This window comes from Zalophus californianus, chromosome X, assembly GCF_009762305.2.
Source record: "Zalophus californianus isolate mZalCal1 chromosome X, mZalCal1.pri.v2, whole genome shotgun sequence".
NCBI lineage: Eukaryota > Metazoa > Chordata > Mammalia > Carnivora > Otariidae > Zalophus > Zalophus californianus.
In genome coordinates, this window is record NC_045612.1 from 84,891,113 (window position 1) to 84,911,068 (window position 19,956).

The window sequence follows — 19,956 nt, forward strand, 5'->3', positions numbered from 1 at the left end:
CATACCTCTCTGCTCTTTCTCCTAAAGGTTTTCCTCATACAAAATCATCTAGCTGTGGGGGAAGAGCAAAATGGCGGGGGAGTAGGAGACCCAAATTTCATCTGGTCCCAGGAATTAAGCTAGATAGGGATCATACCACTCTGAACACCTACAAAATCAACAGGAGATCGAAGAGAAGAATAGCAACAACTCTCTGAACAGAAAAACGACCACTTTCTGGAAGGTAGGACGTGCGGAGAAGTGAATCCGAGGCGATATTCGGGAAGATAGACAGCAGGGGAGGGGGCCTCCATCAGCCGCTACCAGCAAGTGATAGAGCCGGGAGCACAAAATCGAAACTTTTAGAAGTCAGCTCCGCGGAGGGACATCGCTACAGTGGCTAAGCGGGGGGGTGGGGGGGTGGGGGGTGGAACCCCCGCTAGGACAGTGTGGTCTCAGGACCCTTGAGGTCACAGAAAGACCGGGGGTGCCTGAGTGCGGCAGAGCTCCCAGGTATTGGAGTGGGGAAGCCGGCTGCAGAGACGGAGCCGAGGACTGGGCTCTCAGCTCGGGGTTGCCATAAGCCGTGATCCGCGGCACAGTCGGGCCACTGCTCCCCCAGCAGGGACCCAACAAGCGGCAGATCCGGGTAGACACCCCTTCCTCCCCCGGGAGGAGCGGCGCGGGAGCGCACTGCAGGGATCTGCTGGGTTTGGACACTCCACCAAGTCGGGCGCCAGAGATAGAAACGCTTGGTCACAGGCCGGGTGAGCACGGAGAGCGGCCAGAGACCGGCGGGGATGGGAGTGATTGACTGCTTTTCTCTGGGGGCTCACTGACGAGCCGGGCCGAGTTCTTGGCTCCTAGGGGCGGAGACTGGGAGGCCACCATTTTCACTCTCGTCCTCCAAAGCTGCACGGAAAGCTTGCAGGGAACAAAAGCTTCTGAGAGCAAACCCAAGCTCCTAACAGCAAACCTGAGCAGATTACTTAGCCTGGCCCCGGCAAGGGCCACAATTCCCCCTCTGGCAAAGACATCTGGGAACCACGGCAACATGCCCCTCCCCCAGAAGATCAGCACGAACAGCCAGCCAAGACCAAGTTTACCGATCAATGAGAAAGGCAGAACTCCAGCGCTAGGGGAACACAGCACATAGAATTCATGGCGTTTTTCCCCCTGATTCTTTAGTCTTTCAAAGTGAATTTTTTAAATTTTCTTTATTTTCTTTTTCTTTGCCCCTTTTTCAACCAACATCTTATCAGTCCCTTTTTTAAAAATCTATTTTTATTTTTCATTTTTAGAGTCATATTCTATCCCTTCATAGTAGTTAACCTTATTTTTGGTATATATATATAAGTTGTTCCCTCTTTAAAATTTTGGGATACAGTTTCTTCTAACAGACCAAAACATACCCTAAATCTCTAGTTGTATGGCTTTGTTCTAGTCTCCTGCCTAATCACATTCTCTCCCTTTTCTTTTTTAAATCCTCTTGTTTTCTTTTTCAACCAACTTCTTATTACTTTTATAAAAACTTTTATAATTTTCATCTTTACAATCATATTCCATCCCTTCATCACATTTACCCTTCTTTTTGTGCATATATAAGCTTTTATTCTTTAAAATTTTGGGAGGCACTTTCTTCTAACAGACCAAAATACGCCCAAAATCTACTGTGTGGCACTGAAATATGCACCACCCTGACCATATTTGATCATATTCTGTTTGTTTTCTTTTTCTTTTTTTTTCCTTTTTTCTTTCTTTCCCTTTCTTTTCCCCTGGTTTCGAGTCTCTTCTGATTTGTTTAGTGTATATTTTTCTGGGGTCGTTCTTACCCTGTTAGCATTTTGTTCTCTCATTCATCTATTCTCCTCTGGACAAAATGACAAGACGGAAACACTCACCTCAAAAAAAAAAGAACACGAGGCAGTACCGAATGCCAGGGACTTAATCAATACAGACATTAGTAAGATATCAGAACAATAGTTCAGAATGACGATTATAAAGATACTAGCTGGGCTTGAAAAAAGCATGAAGACACTGGAGAAACCCTTTCTGAAGAAATAAAAGAACTAAAATCTAAGTCGAAATCAAAAAGGCTATTAATGAGGTGCAATAAAAAATGGAGACTCTGCTAGGATAAATGAGGCAGAAGAGAGAATTAGTAATATAAAAGACCAAATGATGGAGAATAAAGAAGCTGAGAAAAAGAGAGATAAACAACTACTGGATCATGTGGGCAGAATTCGAGAGATAAGTGATACCATGAGACAAAAACAATATTAGAATAATTGGGATCCCAGAAGAAGAAGAAGAGAGAGAAGGGCAGAAGGTATATTGGAGCAAATTATAGCAGAGAACTTCCCTAATTTGGGGAAGGAAACAGGCATCAGAATCCAGGAGGCACAGAGAACGCCCCTCAAAGTCAATAAAATAGGTCAACACCCCAACATCTAATAGTAAAACTTATGAGTCTCAGAGACAAAGAGAAAATCCTGAAAGCAGCTCGGGACAAGAGATCTGTAACCTACAATGGTAGAAACATTAGATTGGCAACAGACCTATCCACAGAGACCTGGCAGGCCAGAAAGGACTGGCATGATATATTCAGAGCATGAAATGAGAAAAATATGCAGCCAAGAACACTATATCCAGCTAGGCTGTCATCGAAAATAGAAGGAAAGAGCAAAAGCTTCCAAGACAAACAAAAACGAAAGGAATTTGCAAACATGAAACCAGCCCTACAAGAAATATTGAAAGGGGTCCTCTAAGCAAAGAGAGAGCCTAAAAGTAACACAGACCAGAAAGGAACACAGACAATATACAGTAACAGTCACCTTACAGGCAATACAATGGCACTAAATTCATACTTTCAATAGTTACCCTGAATGTAAATGGGCTAAATGCCCCAATCAAAAAGACACAGGCTATCAGATAGGATAAAAAAACAAGACCCATCGACATGCTGTCTGCAAGAGACTCATTTTAGACCCCAAGACACCTCCAGATTGAAAGTAATGGGGAGGAAAACCATTTGCCATGCTAATGGACACCAAAAGAAAGCTGGGGTGGCAAACCTTACATCAGACAAATTAGATATTAAACCGAAGACTATAATAAGAGATGAGGAAGGACACTACATCATATTTAAAGGGTCTATCCAACAAGAAGATCTAACAATTGTAAATATCTATGCCCCTAACATGGGAACAGCCAATTACATAAGCCAGTTAATAACAAAAACAAAGAAACACATCGACAACAATACAATAATAGTAGGGGACGTTAACACCCCCCCCCTCACTGAAATGGACAGATCATCTGAGCAAACGATCAACAAGGAAATAAAGGCTTCAAATGACACACTGGACCAAATGGACTTCACAGTCTATTCAGAACATTCTATCCCAAAGCAACAGAATACACATTCTTCTCTAGTGCCCATGGAACATTCTCCAGAATAGATCACATCCTAGGTCACAAATCAGGTCTCAACTGGTACCAAAACACTGGGATCATTCCCTGCATATTTTGAGACCACAATGCTTGAAACTAGAACACAATCGTAAGAGGAAAGTCAGAAAGAACTCAAATACATGGAGGCTAAAGAGCATCCTACTAAAGAATGAATGGGTCAACCAGGAAATTAAAGAAGAATTAAAAAAACATGGAAACAAATGAAAATGAAAACACAACTGTTCAAAATCTTTGGGATGCAGCAAAGGCGATCCTAAGAGGAAAGTATATCGCAATACAAGCCTTTCTCAAGAAACAAGAAAGGTCTCAAATACACAACCTAACCCTACACCTAAAGGAGCTGGAGAAAGAACACCAAATAAAAGCCTAAACCCAGCAGGAGAAGAGAAATAATAAAGATCAGAGCAGAAATCAATGAAACGGAAACCAAAAGAACAGTAGAACAGATCAACAAAACTAGGAGCTGGTTCTTTGAAAGAATTAATAAGATGGATAAACCCCTGGCCAGACTTATCAAAACGAAAAGAGAAATGACTCAAGTAAATAAAACCATGAATGAAAGAGGAGAGATCACAACCAACACCAAAGAAATACAATTATAAGAACATATTATGAGCAACTATATGACAGCAAACTAGATAATCTAGAAGAAATGGATGCATTCCTAAAGATGTATAAACTACCAAAACTGAACCAGGAAGAAAGAGAAAACCTGAACAGACCTATAACCACTAAGGAAATTGAAGCAGTAATCAAAAATCTCCCAAAAAACAAGAGTCCAGGGCCAGATGGCTTCCCCGGGAATTCTACCGAAGATTTAAAGAAGACTTAAGAGCTATTCTTCTGAAACTGTTCCAAAAAATAGAAATGGAAGGAAAACTTCCAAACTCGTTTTATGAGGCCACCATTACCTTGATTCCCCAAACCAGACAAAGACCCCATCAAAAAGGAGAATTACAGACCAATATCCCTGATGAACATGGATGCAAAAATTCTCACCAAAATACTAGCCAATAAGATCCTACATTACCTTAAAAGGATTATTCACCATGACCAAGTAGGATTTATCCCTGGGCTGCAAGGTTGGTTCAACATCTACAAATCAATCAATGTGATACAATACATTAATAAAAGAAAGAACAAGAATCATATGATCCTCTCAATAGACGCAGAAAAAGCATTTGACAAAGTACAGCATCCTTTCTTGATCAAAACTCTTCAGAGTATAGGGATAGAGGGTACATATGTCAGTATCATAAAAGCCATCTATGAAAAACCCACCGCGAATATCATTGTCAATGGGGAAAAACTGAGAGCTTTCCCCCTAAGGTCAGCAACATAGCAGGGATGTCCACTATCACCACTGCTATTCAACATAGTATTAGAAGTCCTAGCCACAGCAATCAGACAACAAAAAGAAATAAAAGGCATCCGAATCAGGAAAGAAGAAGTCAAACTCTCACTGTTTGCAGATGATATGATACTTTATGTGGAAAACCCAAAAGACTCCACCCCAAAACTGCTAGAACTCATACAGGAATTCAGTAAAGTGGCAGGATACAAAATCAATGCACAGAAATCAGTGGCATTCCTATACACCAACAACAAGACAGAAGAAAGAGAAATTAAGGAGTCGATCCCATTAACAATTGCACCCAAAACCATAAGATATCTAGGAATAAATCTAACCAAAGAGGCAAAGAATCTGTACTCAGAAAACTATAAAATACTCATGAAAGAAATTGAGGAAGACACAAAGAAATGGAAAACATTCCATGCTCATGGATTGGAAAAACAAATATTGTGAAGATGTCAATTCTGCCTAGAGCAATCTACACATTTAATCCAATCCCTATCAAAATACCATCCACTTTTTTCAAAGAAACGGAATAATCCTAAAATTTATATGGAAACAGAAAAGACCCTGAGTAGCCAGAGGAATGGTGAAAAAGAAAAGCAAAGCTGGTGACATCACAATTCCGGACTTCAAGCTCTATTACAAAGCTGTCATCATCAAGACAGTTTGGTACTGGCACAAAGACAGACACATAGATCAATGGAACAGAATCGAGAGCCCAGAAATGGACCCTCAACTCTATGGTCAACTAATCTTCGACAAAGCAGGAAAGATTGTCCACTGGAAAAAAGACAGTCTCTTCAACAAATGATGTTGGGAAAATTGGACAGCCACATGCAGAAGAATGAAACTGGACCATTTCCTTACACCACACACAAAAATAGACTCAAAATGGTTGAAAGACCTAAATGTAAGACAGGAGTCCCATCAAAATCCTAACGGAGAACACAGGCAGCAACCTCTTCGACCTCAGCCGCAGCAACTTCTTCCTAGAAACATCGCCAAAGGCAAGGGAAGCAAGGGCAAAAATGAACTATTGGGACTTCATCAAGATAAAAAGCTTTTGCACAGCAAAAGAAAGTCAACAAAACCAAGACAACCGACAGAATGGGAGAAGATATTTGCAAATGACATATCAGATAAAGGGCTAGTATCCAAAATCTATAAAGAACTTATCAAACTCAACACCCAAAGAACAAATAATCCAATCAAGAAATGGGCAGAAGACATGAACAGACATTTTTCCAAAGAAGACTTCCAAATGGCCAACAGACACATGAAAAAGTGTTCAGCATCGCTTGGCATCAGAGAAATCCAAATCAAAACCTCAAAGAGATATCATCTCACACCAGTCAGAATGGCTAAAATTAACAAGTCAGGAAACGACAGATGTTGGCGGGGATGCGGAGAAAGGGGAACCCTCCTACACCGTTGGTGGGAATGCAAGCTGGTGCAGCCCCTCTGGAAAACAGTATGGAGGTTCCTCAAAAAGTTGAAAATAGAGCTACCCTACAACCCAGCAATTGCACTACTGGGTATTTACCCCAAAGATACAAATGTAGGGATCCGAAGGGGTATGTGCACCCCGATGTTTCTAGCAGCAATGTCCACAATAGCCAAACTGTGGAAAGAGCCAAGATGTCCATCGACAGAGGAATGGATAAAGAAGTTGTGGTATATATATACAATGGAATATTATGCAGCCATAAAAAGGAATGAAATCTTGCCATTTGCAACAATGTGGATGGAACTGGACGGTATTATGCTGAGCGAAATAAGCCAATCAGAGAAAGACATGTATCATATCATCTCACTGATATGAGGAATTCTTAATCTCAGGAAACAAACTGAGGATTGCTGGAGTGGTGGGGGGTGGGAGGAATGGGGTGGCTGGGTGATAGACATTGGGGAGGGTACGTGCTATGGTGAGCACTGTGAATTGTGCAAGACTGATGAATCACAGACCTATACTTCTGAAATAAATAATACATTATATGTTAAAAAAAAGAAGAAGATAGTAGGAAGGGTCAAATGAAGGGGGGGAAATCGAAGGGGGAGAAGAACCATGAGAGACTATGGACTCTGAGAAACAAACTGAAGGTTCTAGAGGGGAGGGGGTGGGGGGATGGGTTAGCCTGGTGATGGGCATTAAAGAGGGCACGTACTGAATGGAGCACTGGGTGTTATACGCAAAGAATGAATCATGGAACACTATATCAAAAACTAATGGTGTAATGTATGGTGATTAACATAACATAATAAGATTAAAAAAAAACAAAAACATCTAGCTCAGTCTTTCCCCAATGTACTCACAGTCTTTCTCTTCATTTGGATTATTTTTGTAAGTGGCAGTATTGTGCCCACAAGAGATTTCTGCAGAGAAGGGAATATGTTAGATCCTTCCCTGCCAAGCTTTCTTGCAGCTTATGTCATCACATGCCAAGTCTTCTCCACAGTAGAGACTATGACGAATTGGCCTTGGATTCTGGATCTCTAACATTCTTAAGAATTTTGACTTTTTCTGAAATTTCCCTCTTTGAAGTAGGTACTATTCTTAGTCAAAATTTTATCAACTAAATGATAGACCCAAATACAGAAAACAGGCAAAGAACATGAGTAAACCATTCACAAAAAAAGAAATGCAAACAGATAATAAATATATTAAACAGTCCACCTAGAAAAAAAAAGGGAACATTTTTTCTACCCCTACAGTTGCAACAAAAATAATAATACTACAATTATTTAGTAAGCATGTACCAAGCACAAACACTTCACCAAAACATATTACCTATATTTCACATGGAAACCTTGAGAGATAGGTATTATTATTCAAATTATATAGATGAAGAAATTGATGCCAGAGAGGAGAACTGATTTACCCAATATTTTAGAGTTGATTAGTAAGGGAACTGTCAATTCAAGTGTGTCCAGCTCCAAAGCTCCTGTGATTTCCACCATGTCAAGGTGCCCTGCGGGCATTCACCAACCAAAATTCCCAAACTATTTTAACACTATCTAACAAAACTATAAATTCTCAAGCTCCTACCTGTCTCATTGTCCTGTCTTCGCTCACCTAAGAGAATTTCTTCCTGGATCCCTTTGTCCTTAGCTCTTTCCAAATTCATCTGGGAATGCATTTTGGTCTTTCAAGGTGGAATATCCTGCAGTTGAAAAGAAAAGAAAACTTTGTGGTTAAAGCTGGGGTACTGAGTGTCTCTAAATTCAGTTCTGAAATGCAGCACACGGTAGGTGGTAGAAGAGGGTCTCCTACTTATTAGGATGTCTCAGAAACAGTCATAGATCTTCTGAAAGAGGCATAGTTCCCCAAGAACAAGAGAGGGTGCTGACCTTGAGGGATAAAAACTTGGTAAGAGAAACACAATGCGACATTTACTCTCCTCCTAGAAGAAAGATGTCCCATATTCCAGGAACAAAAAACAAAAGAATCCAAAGGATGCAGTGCATCAAACTGGTTAAGCACATAGGCTTCAGGACTGGACAGACTGGGGCTCAAAACCAGTATTAGTTACCTACTTGCTAGGTGACCTTGAGCAAGTATCTTTACTCTTCTGAGCACTGGATGTTTCGTCTATAAAATAAAGAAACCCCACAAGATAATGAGAAGTTCTGAGCCTAAACCTAATCTCAAAGAAAATGTAGGAGAGTTGTAGGAAATTTTCTTAATTCTGGTAATTGCCCACGAGGTTGTTTGGGCAAACCGTCACACTGAAAACAAAACAAAACAAAATCTTGATGAAAAATAAATAGTATCTACTTAAAAACAATAAAAATACAGGGCAATAAAAATATGGAAACATCAGGGAAACAGGGGAAAAGGAGAATCTAGAGAAACAGATAAGCAGGGAGGCAATTTCTGCCCTAAGGGCATTTGTCCATTACAAAAAAATTTTAACTTTCATTTTGGTTGTTTTGAAGGCAAAAGAGACAGATTAAAGTCCAGAACTACACAGAGTAGGAAAACTAATAGGAGACTCTCCCTACAATAAGCAGGGACCCCAAAAGGCTACCCTCTTAGGGGGTTGACGAATTGAAGCAGGTCATTCTGCAGCTCAGGCTGAATTACATGACTTGCCCTCAGGATCCTTGAGCCTTGAATTAGATAAAGAAGAACAGCAGGATCAGCTGATAACAGAAAAGACTTAATCCTGGGGTTAGCAAACATAAACTATAAGATAATTATTTTACTACAGATAAAGAAGTAAATAACAAACGAAGGTACTTCCAAGAATCAGGAAACTATCACAATTAAACCTAATCAAAATTTTGGAAGAAAAAAATAGCACCTCAAATGAAAAACCCAGGGGATTGCATTAATCAACAGATTAAGAAAATAATTTATAAAAATTATTAGAGTACAGTACAAGGAGACAAAAAGGTGGAAAGTACAGAAAAGAGTATTAAAGACTCAAACTGCTCTCATTCACTAAACAGGCGTCAGGGCCTTGGAAAGTGATCACGCTGAATCTTAACAACTACTTTACAAGGCACAAAATATAGAATTTCATTGATAATAAAATTTTTTTCAGCCCTTTCTCCATTTCCACAAGCAAAACTGGGCTCCAAACCTGCTTTTTACTTAAAATTAGCTAATGGAATTCCAGAGTCTAACTTTACAAATACATATCTTCACAATCAACAAAAGGAAACTCAAAGAGAGATGAAGGCTCTGTACTCTCTTCCCTCAAGCTGTGAAGGGGTAGAAACCATCTTGCTTCACACTTATTTCAAATAATCTAATAAATTTAAAAGATGTTAAATTGAGAATTTTTAACAAGAATGTCAATCTAGTTCTCTTTTACAATATGGAGACTTATGAATAATCATAACTGTTACCAACTAGTTATATTCTCTGTTAATACAAATCTTTCCTTGGAAGTACTATTTAAAGAAAGACATTTTGTAGGTCTCCCACAACTTTAGAAATTGATGCTTTGTTCTATGAAAATAACCTAAAATGTGTAATTCTAACTAGGTATCTTGCCTGTTAACTCATTAACCTGGTGTAGTAGACAAAATAATAGCCTTCCCAAGATGTCCTGCTCCTGTGAATATGTTACTTTACATGGCAAATGGGACTTTGCATAAGTGATCAAGGGTCTTAAGATGAAGAAGTTATCCCGGGGGCGCCTGGGTGGCTCAGTTGTTAAGTGTCTGCCTTTGGCTCGGGTCATGATCCCAGGGTCCTGGGATCGAGCCCCATATCGGGCTCCCTGCCCGGCGGGAAGCCTGCTTCTCCCTCTCCCATTCCCGCTGCTTGTGTTCCCTCTCTTCCCTCTCTCGCTGTGTCTCTCTCTGTCAAATAAATAAAATCTTTAAAAAAAAAAAAAAAGATGAAGAAGTTATCCCGGATTACCCTGGTGGGCTCCACGTAATTACAAGAGTCCTTATAAGAAACAGAAGGATCAAAGTCAGAGATGGAGATATAACAATGGAAGTAGAAAGTCAGTCAGAGAAGGTGAAGATGCTATACTGCAGGACCTGTAGAGAGAGAGAAAAGGACCACAAACAAAGGATGGCAGGTGATCTCTAGAAGCTGAAAAAAGCAAGGGAATATATTCTCCCTGGGAGCCTCTGGAGGGAGCTCAAGCCTGCTAACACCTTGATTTTTAGGACTGCTGACCTCCGGAATTGTAAGATAATAAATGTGTTTATTATTTCTATTTGTCATAATTTATTACAGCAGCAATAGGAAGCTCATTCCACCTAGTGATAAAGTTGTAACTGCAATCTCTATATTTGGAAATAGATTAATACTTCTAAGATCATTCTGACAAATTAGAAAGGATCATTGGCACATTCCTCTTCACCCACCGGCATGGATAAACAAATATAAATCTGTAATTCTGCAGGACTCACTATATAACAAATAATTTGAAAGAATATATTTCTTTTAAATTAACAGTGTCATGATTTCTATTTCACCAGTGAGAAAAATGAAACTCTGAGAAGTAACTTGCCTAAGATCAATAAGCAAAGAGCTAGGATTCAAGTCCCTTCAACTGTCAACAAAGTCCAGTATTTTTCCGCTACATCTTGCTGCCCCTCAAACTGCTTGGAGTGTGAAGAGAGGGTAGAGCATTCAAACGCATTCCTCAAATGACCCACTGCTGCACAAAAGACCCCATGTTTGTGAGATTCTCTGCCTTCTTTGCTTTAATTCCATGCTCACAGTAAACAGCAAGCTGTTTTCTTAGTTTGATTTCCCAAGTATCCCAATATGGAAATTGACATTCCCCGGAGAGAGGACCTGAGTGTTCCGGTCACTAGAAAGTATGTATTAGTGTAGGATGGGTGCGTTTTTCTTTCTATATCTATCTTAGTCTCAGTACATTAATTTGTATATATTTGTTTATCACCAAGTTTCATTTTAGCATTTCACAAATGTTGACCACCAAATCCTGGACTGCAATTAACTGAAATATCACTACCCTGCAGGCTCTTTTATTAAGTTCTGTTGGAATTTCTAAGTAAAGGTAATTTCCTTTCTTTGATAACTTCAAAAGTATTTACATATCATACACCACTATTTAGAGCATGAAGCCTCAGAAATGCTTCAGTGAAAATAGTTTTAGAAAAGAAATTCTATTTTATTTTACACAGAATGATATCAGTATTTGAAGGTACAAGGGCTGAAAGGGGAAAAATTACAATTGTTCACAAATTACACTAACAAGCCAAAAACACTTTGTGATAATTCAATGAGCTGTAGAGTTATAATTTACATACTTTTAAGCATGTTTTATATAAAGTTTATATAAAAACTCAACAAAACCTATAAACAACAACTGGACCTAGAGAAAGAGGTAAGCAAAGTGAATGGATCTAAAAACAATGCACCAGAATCAAGCACTCCCGTACACCAGTCACAGTCAGTTACAAAATATAATTTAAAAATATCAGCAAGGACAACAAAAACTTATCAGGTACACAGAAATATGTCTAACAAAATATGCATGAGACCCTTATGGAGAAAACTATAAAACTTTTTTTTCAAAGACATTAAAAATACCTAGACAAAAGGAGGGTGAACCACATTCGTAGCTGTAAAGATGCAACAAAATCTATAAACCCATAAATAGGAATAAGTTCTAATCAAAATTTCAATGTTTCTTATAGACCATGTTAAGCTTAGCTTAAAATTCATATGGAAAGGTAAAGGGCAAAAAAATATATTTTTGAAGAAGAGGAATAAGGAAGGGGGTCTTTCTCTACCAAATATTAAGATGCATTACAAAGCTATAGGATTAACAATGTAGGACTAGTGTAGGTACAGACAAATAGACCAATGGAACAGAATAGAAAGCCTAAAAGCAGACATTTACATCTATTACCACTTGGTATATGATAGAGACAGCATTATAAATCTGTGGAGAAAGAACAGACTATTTAGTAAATAGTCCTGGACCCACTGGTAAATCATTCAAAAAAAAAAAAAAAGTAAGTTCTCTACATCATACGATACACAAAAATAAATTACAACTGGAAACTAACTGTGAATAAAAGTTTTACAGGGGAATATAGTAGAATACCTTTATGAAATCAAGGTAAGAAAGAATTCCGTAAATGAGACTGAAAAACACATGGCATATATAGAAAATGGTAATAATTTCATGGCATAGTGAGGAAAACAGAAGAGGCTGCTCTTTCATGAGGGCTAAGGTTATCAATATTACATCATAAATTTAACCATTTATGAAACTATTCACTTCTACTTGACCTCTTTTCCCTAGCTCTACTAAACCAGAGTGGCCTCTCAACTGGCCATTTCTTCAGGTCCTTCCCAAGCTCAAGACTAGATGGCATACCAGGCAACTACGATACGTGGTCTAATGACCACTTGCTCTCTGGTCCCCACACTCAGACATCCTCATCCACTGCCAGATTAATGGCTACTTCTATGCAAAATCAGTTCTCAACCTGGTGCCTTCCAGGAGGGCTTCACTGAGCCTCTAGGATGGGTTAGAGGACCCTCCTCCATGTTTCTATTGACAGTACCACACCCTGGTCTCCCCTCTATCACAGCACTCCCTGTTGCAATGTCTATCTCATCCACCAGACTCAGGAGAAAACACATCTAATTTAACTGTGTCCTCGTTATCCAGCAGAGTCTACGTCTAGATCACTGTTTTTGCTTGCTTAATTGATTGATTAATTAATGGTGCATCTAACTTTTTTAAGGCTTCCACTCTTAACTTTCCCACTGGTATCTTAGCACTTCTGACATTCTTAGACTGTGTATGTTTCTCCTCTCACCTTCTATGACTTCCCCCTTTGTTCACTCACACTTCTTATCTGCCAGGGCCCTGGGAAAAAATTTTCCTGATAACCAAGAAGACAAAGAGAGGGAATGAAAAGTAGCAAGCTATGCCCAATTCCCCCTGAAGCTATCAATTCACTGTGCTCCTTCCCACCTGGAATCTTGCCTTTGTGACCTCTAGAATCCCCCTCCTTGAAAAACAAGCTTACCTACACCCTTCAGTGATTTTTAGAAAACCCCTTCCCCTAGCCACAGATGAGATAGTTTTCTCATAAGCCTGCTGATTCTTCCACACCCTGGTCCCGCCATCCCCAACTAGTAAACCACAGCAAACTGGTATGCCAAACCTGTGCTTAACACACCATCCAAGCAGTATCTGTGAGACGGACATCCTCTGGAGGGTTGCCATGTATTACAGAACAGAGCACAACGGGTAAAAGCTAACAGGGTTAATGTAGTGCCCAACCAATAATAAAGACGACATGTTTTCTAGAATATCGTTGCCTTGCGAATATGTGAGGGGCTCTGGTCAAGGCATTAGAGGGACTCTCGTCAAGGCATTAAACAGCCTGACACAAACAGCGGCCAAAGGATGAAAGGATATCAAGTGAAGAGCTACAACAAACATGCCACTGTTTTCAGTGACCTATCTTGCAAAATTCAAATTCTCAACATGTATAGAGAAAGCAAAAATAGTAACAGTAGTAAAAAGTAAAGAAAGAGTGAACTAAAACATGAAATAAGCATCTTCTAACTGTAAATATGCTAATATATTTTTTGTGAAATAACTAAAAAATATAATCAGGTCCAAAAGGTACATTAAATACTAATTGTAGTTAAAGTTTGGAATTATTTATTAGTCCATTATTTGTTTTAAAATAAAAAACTAATATATGTATAATATTTCACATCTTCATATAGAACATTTTGTCAATTTTCTGAAAGGTAATAAACTCCTAATTTTTTAATCACTACAAGTATACTTCTATAAAGCCTTGAAACTCTGGAAAAGAAATAAACAAGCCCTCCTGGCCCTGTGCAAGGGCTCCCTAAAGGACAGACTGGGAAAGAAAGGAACAAGGAGGGAGCTGGCCAAAGATAATTGTTCAAGGACCCTCCAAAGACACAGGGTCATCTAAGCCACTACACTAGTCTTTATACTCTGCCATCCACAGATGCTGGTTATTAACTTCCTGGTTCTGATTCTTGACCTTTGAGTCTGAAAAAGAGACAACTGACTCAGAGCCCCCCGCCCCCACAAAGAACTCCTGGCTAATTACTAAAATGAACTATTTGCATTGCAGGATAATAATGCAGGCTCCTTCATTCTCAAATGACTTCAGAGGCTGGGCAACCACACTCAATTCTGGAGCCCAATTCTTGGCCTTAAGATTCTGGGAAAGATAGGACCAAACGAAGGTTCTCCTGTGGAAGCCCCCTGAAGCAGCTAAGTGCAATTGTTCCACGAGAAATGTGAAACAGTAACCAAGTCCCCCATAGCCACAGCAAATCCCACAGGTCCTGGCTACCCCTGGATCATCTCCAAGCCATAGTACTGTGGAGAAGAATAAAAAAAAAAGGGTATAAATCCACATACATTTCATAGTCAAAACTGGTACAATCCTTGTGGCAATCAATTTTCCATTATCTAATGAAGTTGAAGGGATGCACATACTATTACCAAATAATCCCTCTGCCAGAGAAACTCATGCACATATGCAACAGGTATATAAGAATGTTCTTAGCAGGGCGCCTGGGTCGCTCAGTCGTTAAGCCTCTGCCTTCGGCTCAGGTCATGATCCCAGGGTCCTGGGATCAAGACCCACGTCGAGCTCTCTGCTCACTGGGAAACCTGCTTCTCCCTCTCCCATTTCCCCTGCTTGTGTTCCCTCTCTCACTGTCTCTCTCTGTCAAAATAAATAAAATCTTAAAAAAAAAAAAGAATGTTCTTAGCAGCACTACTCATTAACAGCCAAAAACAGAAGGCAATCCAAATGTCCATAAACAGTAAAATGTATAAATAGGTGTATATGCATGCGTCTATACACAGAGGCAGAAGTAATTACCATAAAAGTTAAGTCAGGATAAATGGTTACCTCTGAGAGAGAGAGAGGATTACGAGTGGAGGCTTCTGAGTAACTTCCAATGTTTTATTTTTGGTTCTGGAAGGTTCTTTTATGGGTGTTTACTTTATAATTATTCACTTTAGTGTACACTTACATTTTACACAACTTTCGGTATTTTTGTTATATTGCACAATTTAAAAACATTTTTTTAAAAGGAAGACTCCAGGGCCTTCCTATGAAATTCCCTTAAAGCATGTGTTCTCAACCTTTCTGAGATGATGAATGATATTATATAAAAAGCATCTACCTCTCTCTATAAAAATTATGGGGACTGGCTAACATATCCATTTGCAGTAGGATTTTTGGAAACATACATCTGGGCAAGCCAGGGTCCTACCAGCAGTCACCATTTCCCTTAAAGTTGCTAAGGGCAGTTGTTTAAGTCCCTCCAAAAATAGAAATCAATATAGAATGCTATCTTAGCTCTCCTTACATTCAAGATTTTACCACCAGTCCTTTCTTTGCCCTAACCCTGGTTAATCCCCACCCCAAAAAAGGGCCAAGACAAAAAAACTGAGACAAACAAAGCCAGGGCCATCCAAGGAATCTGCTGCTAAATTGGTTAAGGGCAACAACTCATGTTAGCTATTGCTGCTTCCATTCCTTAAGTCATCTCCCTGCTGTGAAAATCTCTGCTCCTTTGATTTTCAATGCCATCTGTCTCACAGCTATACTCATCCCTTCCACAAAATATGGCATCTTCCTCGTCTTCCTCTCCACTCTTTTTATCACCTTTTATCTTCTGCAGTATCTTTGATGATCCCATGGCTAACTTGTCCATCACCCTAGCTTCACAGTCCCTTGACCTCCTCTACTCCAACTCACTCATCATGCAGAACTACTTTTCCTCTGAAATCTTAAGCTCCAATAATCTACTCCAACCACAATTTCTGCCATATCACCTTGTTACTTCTACTCTTTGAGCTTTGAAATTTCTATACAACTTCTCCCACACCCACACACATATTCACAAAGCTTCTCTTTCTCTGGATCTATAGAATCTTCCTGAGAATATACTCTTCCCTGATGAGACTAGATCCCATGGTCTATAACCTAAGCAAATCTCATCAGTAACCTCAACAACTTATTTATTAGCCCCTCAAACCTTCCACCACCCATAATCATCACCACCACATTCACAGTCTAAAATCAAACCCAATGTTTGCCTTCTTTGCTCCTATTTCTTGGCAGCTGAACATACCTAGAAAAAAAGACAAAACTATAAACACTTCATTTCCAGCCTACATAGGTGTTCATTACTGCCCATCAATCTTCTTTCATTCCCTAAAGAAGGTTGCAAGCTTCCTCCTCCTTCCTCTGGCCCCTGGCCATCCCCTCTCACACTCCAGAATGCCCTTACTACCTTATTCACAGAGAATATAGGGGCACCAAGAAAGAAACTCCTATTTCTTGCTTTTCCAAAACTGTAAAAATTAAAAACATCCCTTTCTGACTCTCCTTAACGCCAGTGTTAGAAGTGATGCCCCTTCTCTTATTTGAGGCCGGTACTTCATACCTTCTCTACACATCTTTTCCACATTTTGCTTCACCAGTTATCCCCTTTCTCTCCTATTATTTTCAACCTCTGTTTTTATCAGCTCCTCCCCTGCAGAACATACAAACATGTTCAAATCTCTCATCCTAAAAATATACATGTACCGTATCATATGACCTCACTGATATGAGGAATTCTTAATCTCAGGAAACAAACTGAGGGTTGCTGGAGTGGTGGGGGGTGGGAAGGATGGGGTGGCTGGGTGATAGACACTGGGTAGGGTATGTGCTATGGTGAGCGCTGTGAATTGTGCAAGACTGCTGAATCACAGATCTGTACCTCTGAAACAAATAACGAAATATATGTTAAGAAAAAAGAAAAAGAAGATAGCAGGAGGGGAAGAATGAAGGGGAGTAAGTTGGAGGGGGAGATGAACCATGAGAGACGATGGACTCTGAAAAACAAACTGAGGGTTCTAGAGGGGAGGAGGGGTGGGAGGATGGGTTAGCCTGGTGATGGGTAATAAAGAGGGCACGTTCTGCGTGGAGCACTGGGTGTTATGCACAATGAATCATGGGACACTACATCAAGAACTAATGATGTAATGTATGGTGATTAACATAACAATAAAAAATTTAAAAAAAAAGAAAAAGAAAATACCTGTACTTAAATTAGAAAAAAAAATATACATGTACCACCTATTATTTATTCCACTTTTCACAGACAAGATCTTTGACATGAAAGTCTACACTCATTTCATCAACACTTTCACCAATTATATTAGTCCTCTGCACATTAGCCTTCACTAACACTGATCCATACATACTCACTACTCTGGTTTCCCCTAAATCCCTAATCTAACAGAACCTTCTCAGTCTATACCTTATATAACCATGTACAGGAATTTCACATTTTGTATTTTATATTTTAAAAAGTTTAAGACAGTAGTCTTAAAAGACAAATGTAATACATGTTCATTAATATACAACAGAAATTCATAAAAGGAGATAAGTATCTTCAATTATCATTCCACTCTCCCAGAGATTACTGTTAAGGCCACATTCCAACCTCTGGGAGAAGCTGAGCAATCATCTCACTGCTCCTCATACCCTTAAATCCCATGAAGAGGAGGAAGAGGAATTCTCAGATTAGTCAAGGATACACAACTGGGCCTCAGTGCCAACCGGTGGAGCTTTGAAGAGAAAGAACACAATAAGCAAAAGTTCTGGTGGGGTCTGTTAAAGAAAAAATTATGCTGACACTTGTTAAAATGATAAAATTAAAAGGACTATTGTGATAGGTGTCAAGACTATTGCAATAGGGAAGAGAAAATGGACTCCACTCTGAATACAGTAAAGACAGCTGGGAATCTATAGCCAAAGAGTAGATTTGGGTGGGGATGGCGGGGGGCGGGGGTGTCAGTGGACAGAAAATTAAGAGGAGACATCAAGAATAGGGGAATTCTTGGGGCGCCTGGGTGACTCAGTCGTTAAGTGTCCGCCTTCAGCTCAGGTCATGATCCCAGGGTCCTGGGATGGTGCCCTGCCTCAGGCTCCCTGCTCTGCGGGAGGCCTGCTTCTCCCTCTCCCACTCCCCCTGCTTGTGTTCCCTCTCTCACTGTCTCTCTGTCTCAAAAAAAAAAAAAAAAAAAAAGGGAAATTCTTGTTAAACAGAATTCTTGTTGAAGGCAGACCAGGATGATCACATATCAAGGCGGGGTGGGAGGGAGTCTCATTAAGTTGATTCAGCAGGATTCTTTCTAAACCTGGACTAGACAGGCCAAAGACAATGCCCAAAGATGATATCTAGTTGAAAAGAGGGCTCCAAGGAGCATGACTCATGTTTGGTCAAGGAGGAAGTGTTTGTTAGCCCTTTTCCACTCTTCAGCTGTCCTTGGGCAAAGTTTCTTCACTGAAATATTCTCTATTTTAGACCTGTTGCAATGAGACGGCCCCTGGATATATATGCACATAAAGAACTATAGACATGCAACACTATGTACATGTGTATGCACAGATCTATCTTATATACATATAACATATACTACATATATATTATACATATATATAAAATGTCATGTTACACTGTACTCTATGTTTGTATATATATGTTATGTATTATAATAAATTATAATATATGTAACACACACACACGACTCTCCCATACATGACACACATATATATAGGGTGCAGTGTAACATGACATTGTCTCTCTCGTGGACACCTCTCTCCTCCTCATCAGTCTCCTACTGTCCCACTCCCATCTGCCCATCCAGTGCATCATCAGTACATTACAAAGAGAACTGTATATCTCATCCACTTAGGACAAGTCCATTATTTCTTCCTCATAGGCTTCAGAGTGAAATCCTAGTTCTCTGACCTGACTTTTGGGGCTCTCCACAACCTAGCCCCTATGTCTCCAGTTTCCTTTCTCCTCCTCTACATAAAACTAATGTTCCAGTTGTAACTACAAATATGCTTTTCTTTGAATATATCAAGATCCCTCCCCCACAATTCTTCCAGTTTCCCGACTGGAACACCCCTCATAGCTCTTCGACCTTCATACTTCCTCTATTCATCCAACATCAAACATTATCTTCCTTTCCAAAGCATTTGCAGATGCCCCTTCTGTGCTCCCCTATAGCCTATCACTTACCCCAACTTGCCTATACCCACCATAGTATTCATCATACTCTTTAGATAGTCTCATACCCCCACTCTAATGAATCTTCATCAAGAACAGGAAACCAGTCAAGTTTACCTTTACATCCTCTGTACCCAGCATAAGACCAGATACAAGGTGGTGTGGTCTATAAATATTTACTGAATGACTACATAAACAAATGAAAGCCATGGTTAGCTTAATTTCCAATGGAATGCTGGTGGAGTCATTCACTTGCATTCAAAATAGTGAGGAAAAAGGCACAACAAAAAGTCATGTAGCATGACTAAGAAAACAATAATAATCCCCTGAGCACTCACATCTTGCTTTCTCAGTACCAATCCCTACTGAAGAAATATATGCCTCCTTGCAAAATGGCTGATTCCAGGACTGGGGCAGAGAATGTACATAATGAGCCTAAAATATCTTGTGTCAGAAAGCAAGGAAGGGCTAGATGGGTGATGGGTATTAAAGAGGGCACTGGTGATGTGATGAGCACTGGGTGTTGTATGTAAGTGATGAATCACTGAATTCTACTCCAGAAACCAATATTGCACTATATGTTAACTAACTAAAATTTAAATTA

General features: G+C 39.7%; 1 protein-coding gene across 6 annotated transcripts in view; it reads right to left on the minus strand.

Annotated features, from left to right (window-relative positions):
• The window catches only part of MAGED1 (MAGE family member D1), a 65,176-nt gene that overhangs the window by 36,561 nt on the left and 8,659 nt on the right, over positions 1 to 19,956 (minus strand). For 2 of the 6 annotated variants that reach the window (XM_027607402.2, XM_027607408.2), the window contains exon 2: positions 7,857 to 7,971. The exons of 3 other annotated variants lie outside the window; for them this stretch is intronic. In XM_027607402.2, the coding sequence (XP_027463203.1) occupies positions 7,857 to 7,947 (91 nt within the window). In that variant the 5' untranslated portion in view covers positions 7,948 to 7,971. The remainder of the gene's footprint in view (positions 1 to 7,856; positions 7,972 to 19,956) is intronic. One more of the 6 variants, XM_027607403.2, reaches the window with a different exon arrangement.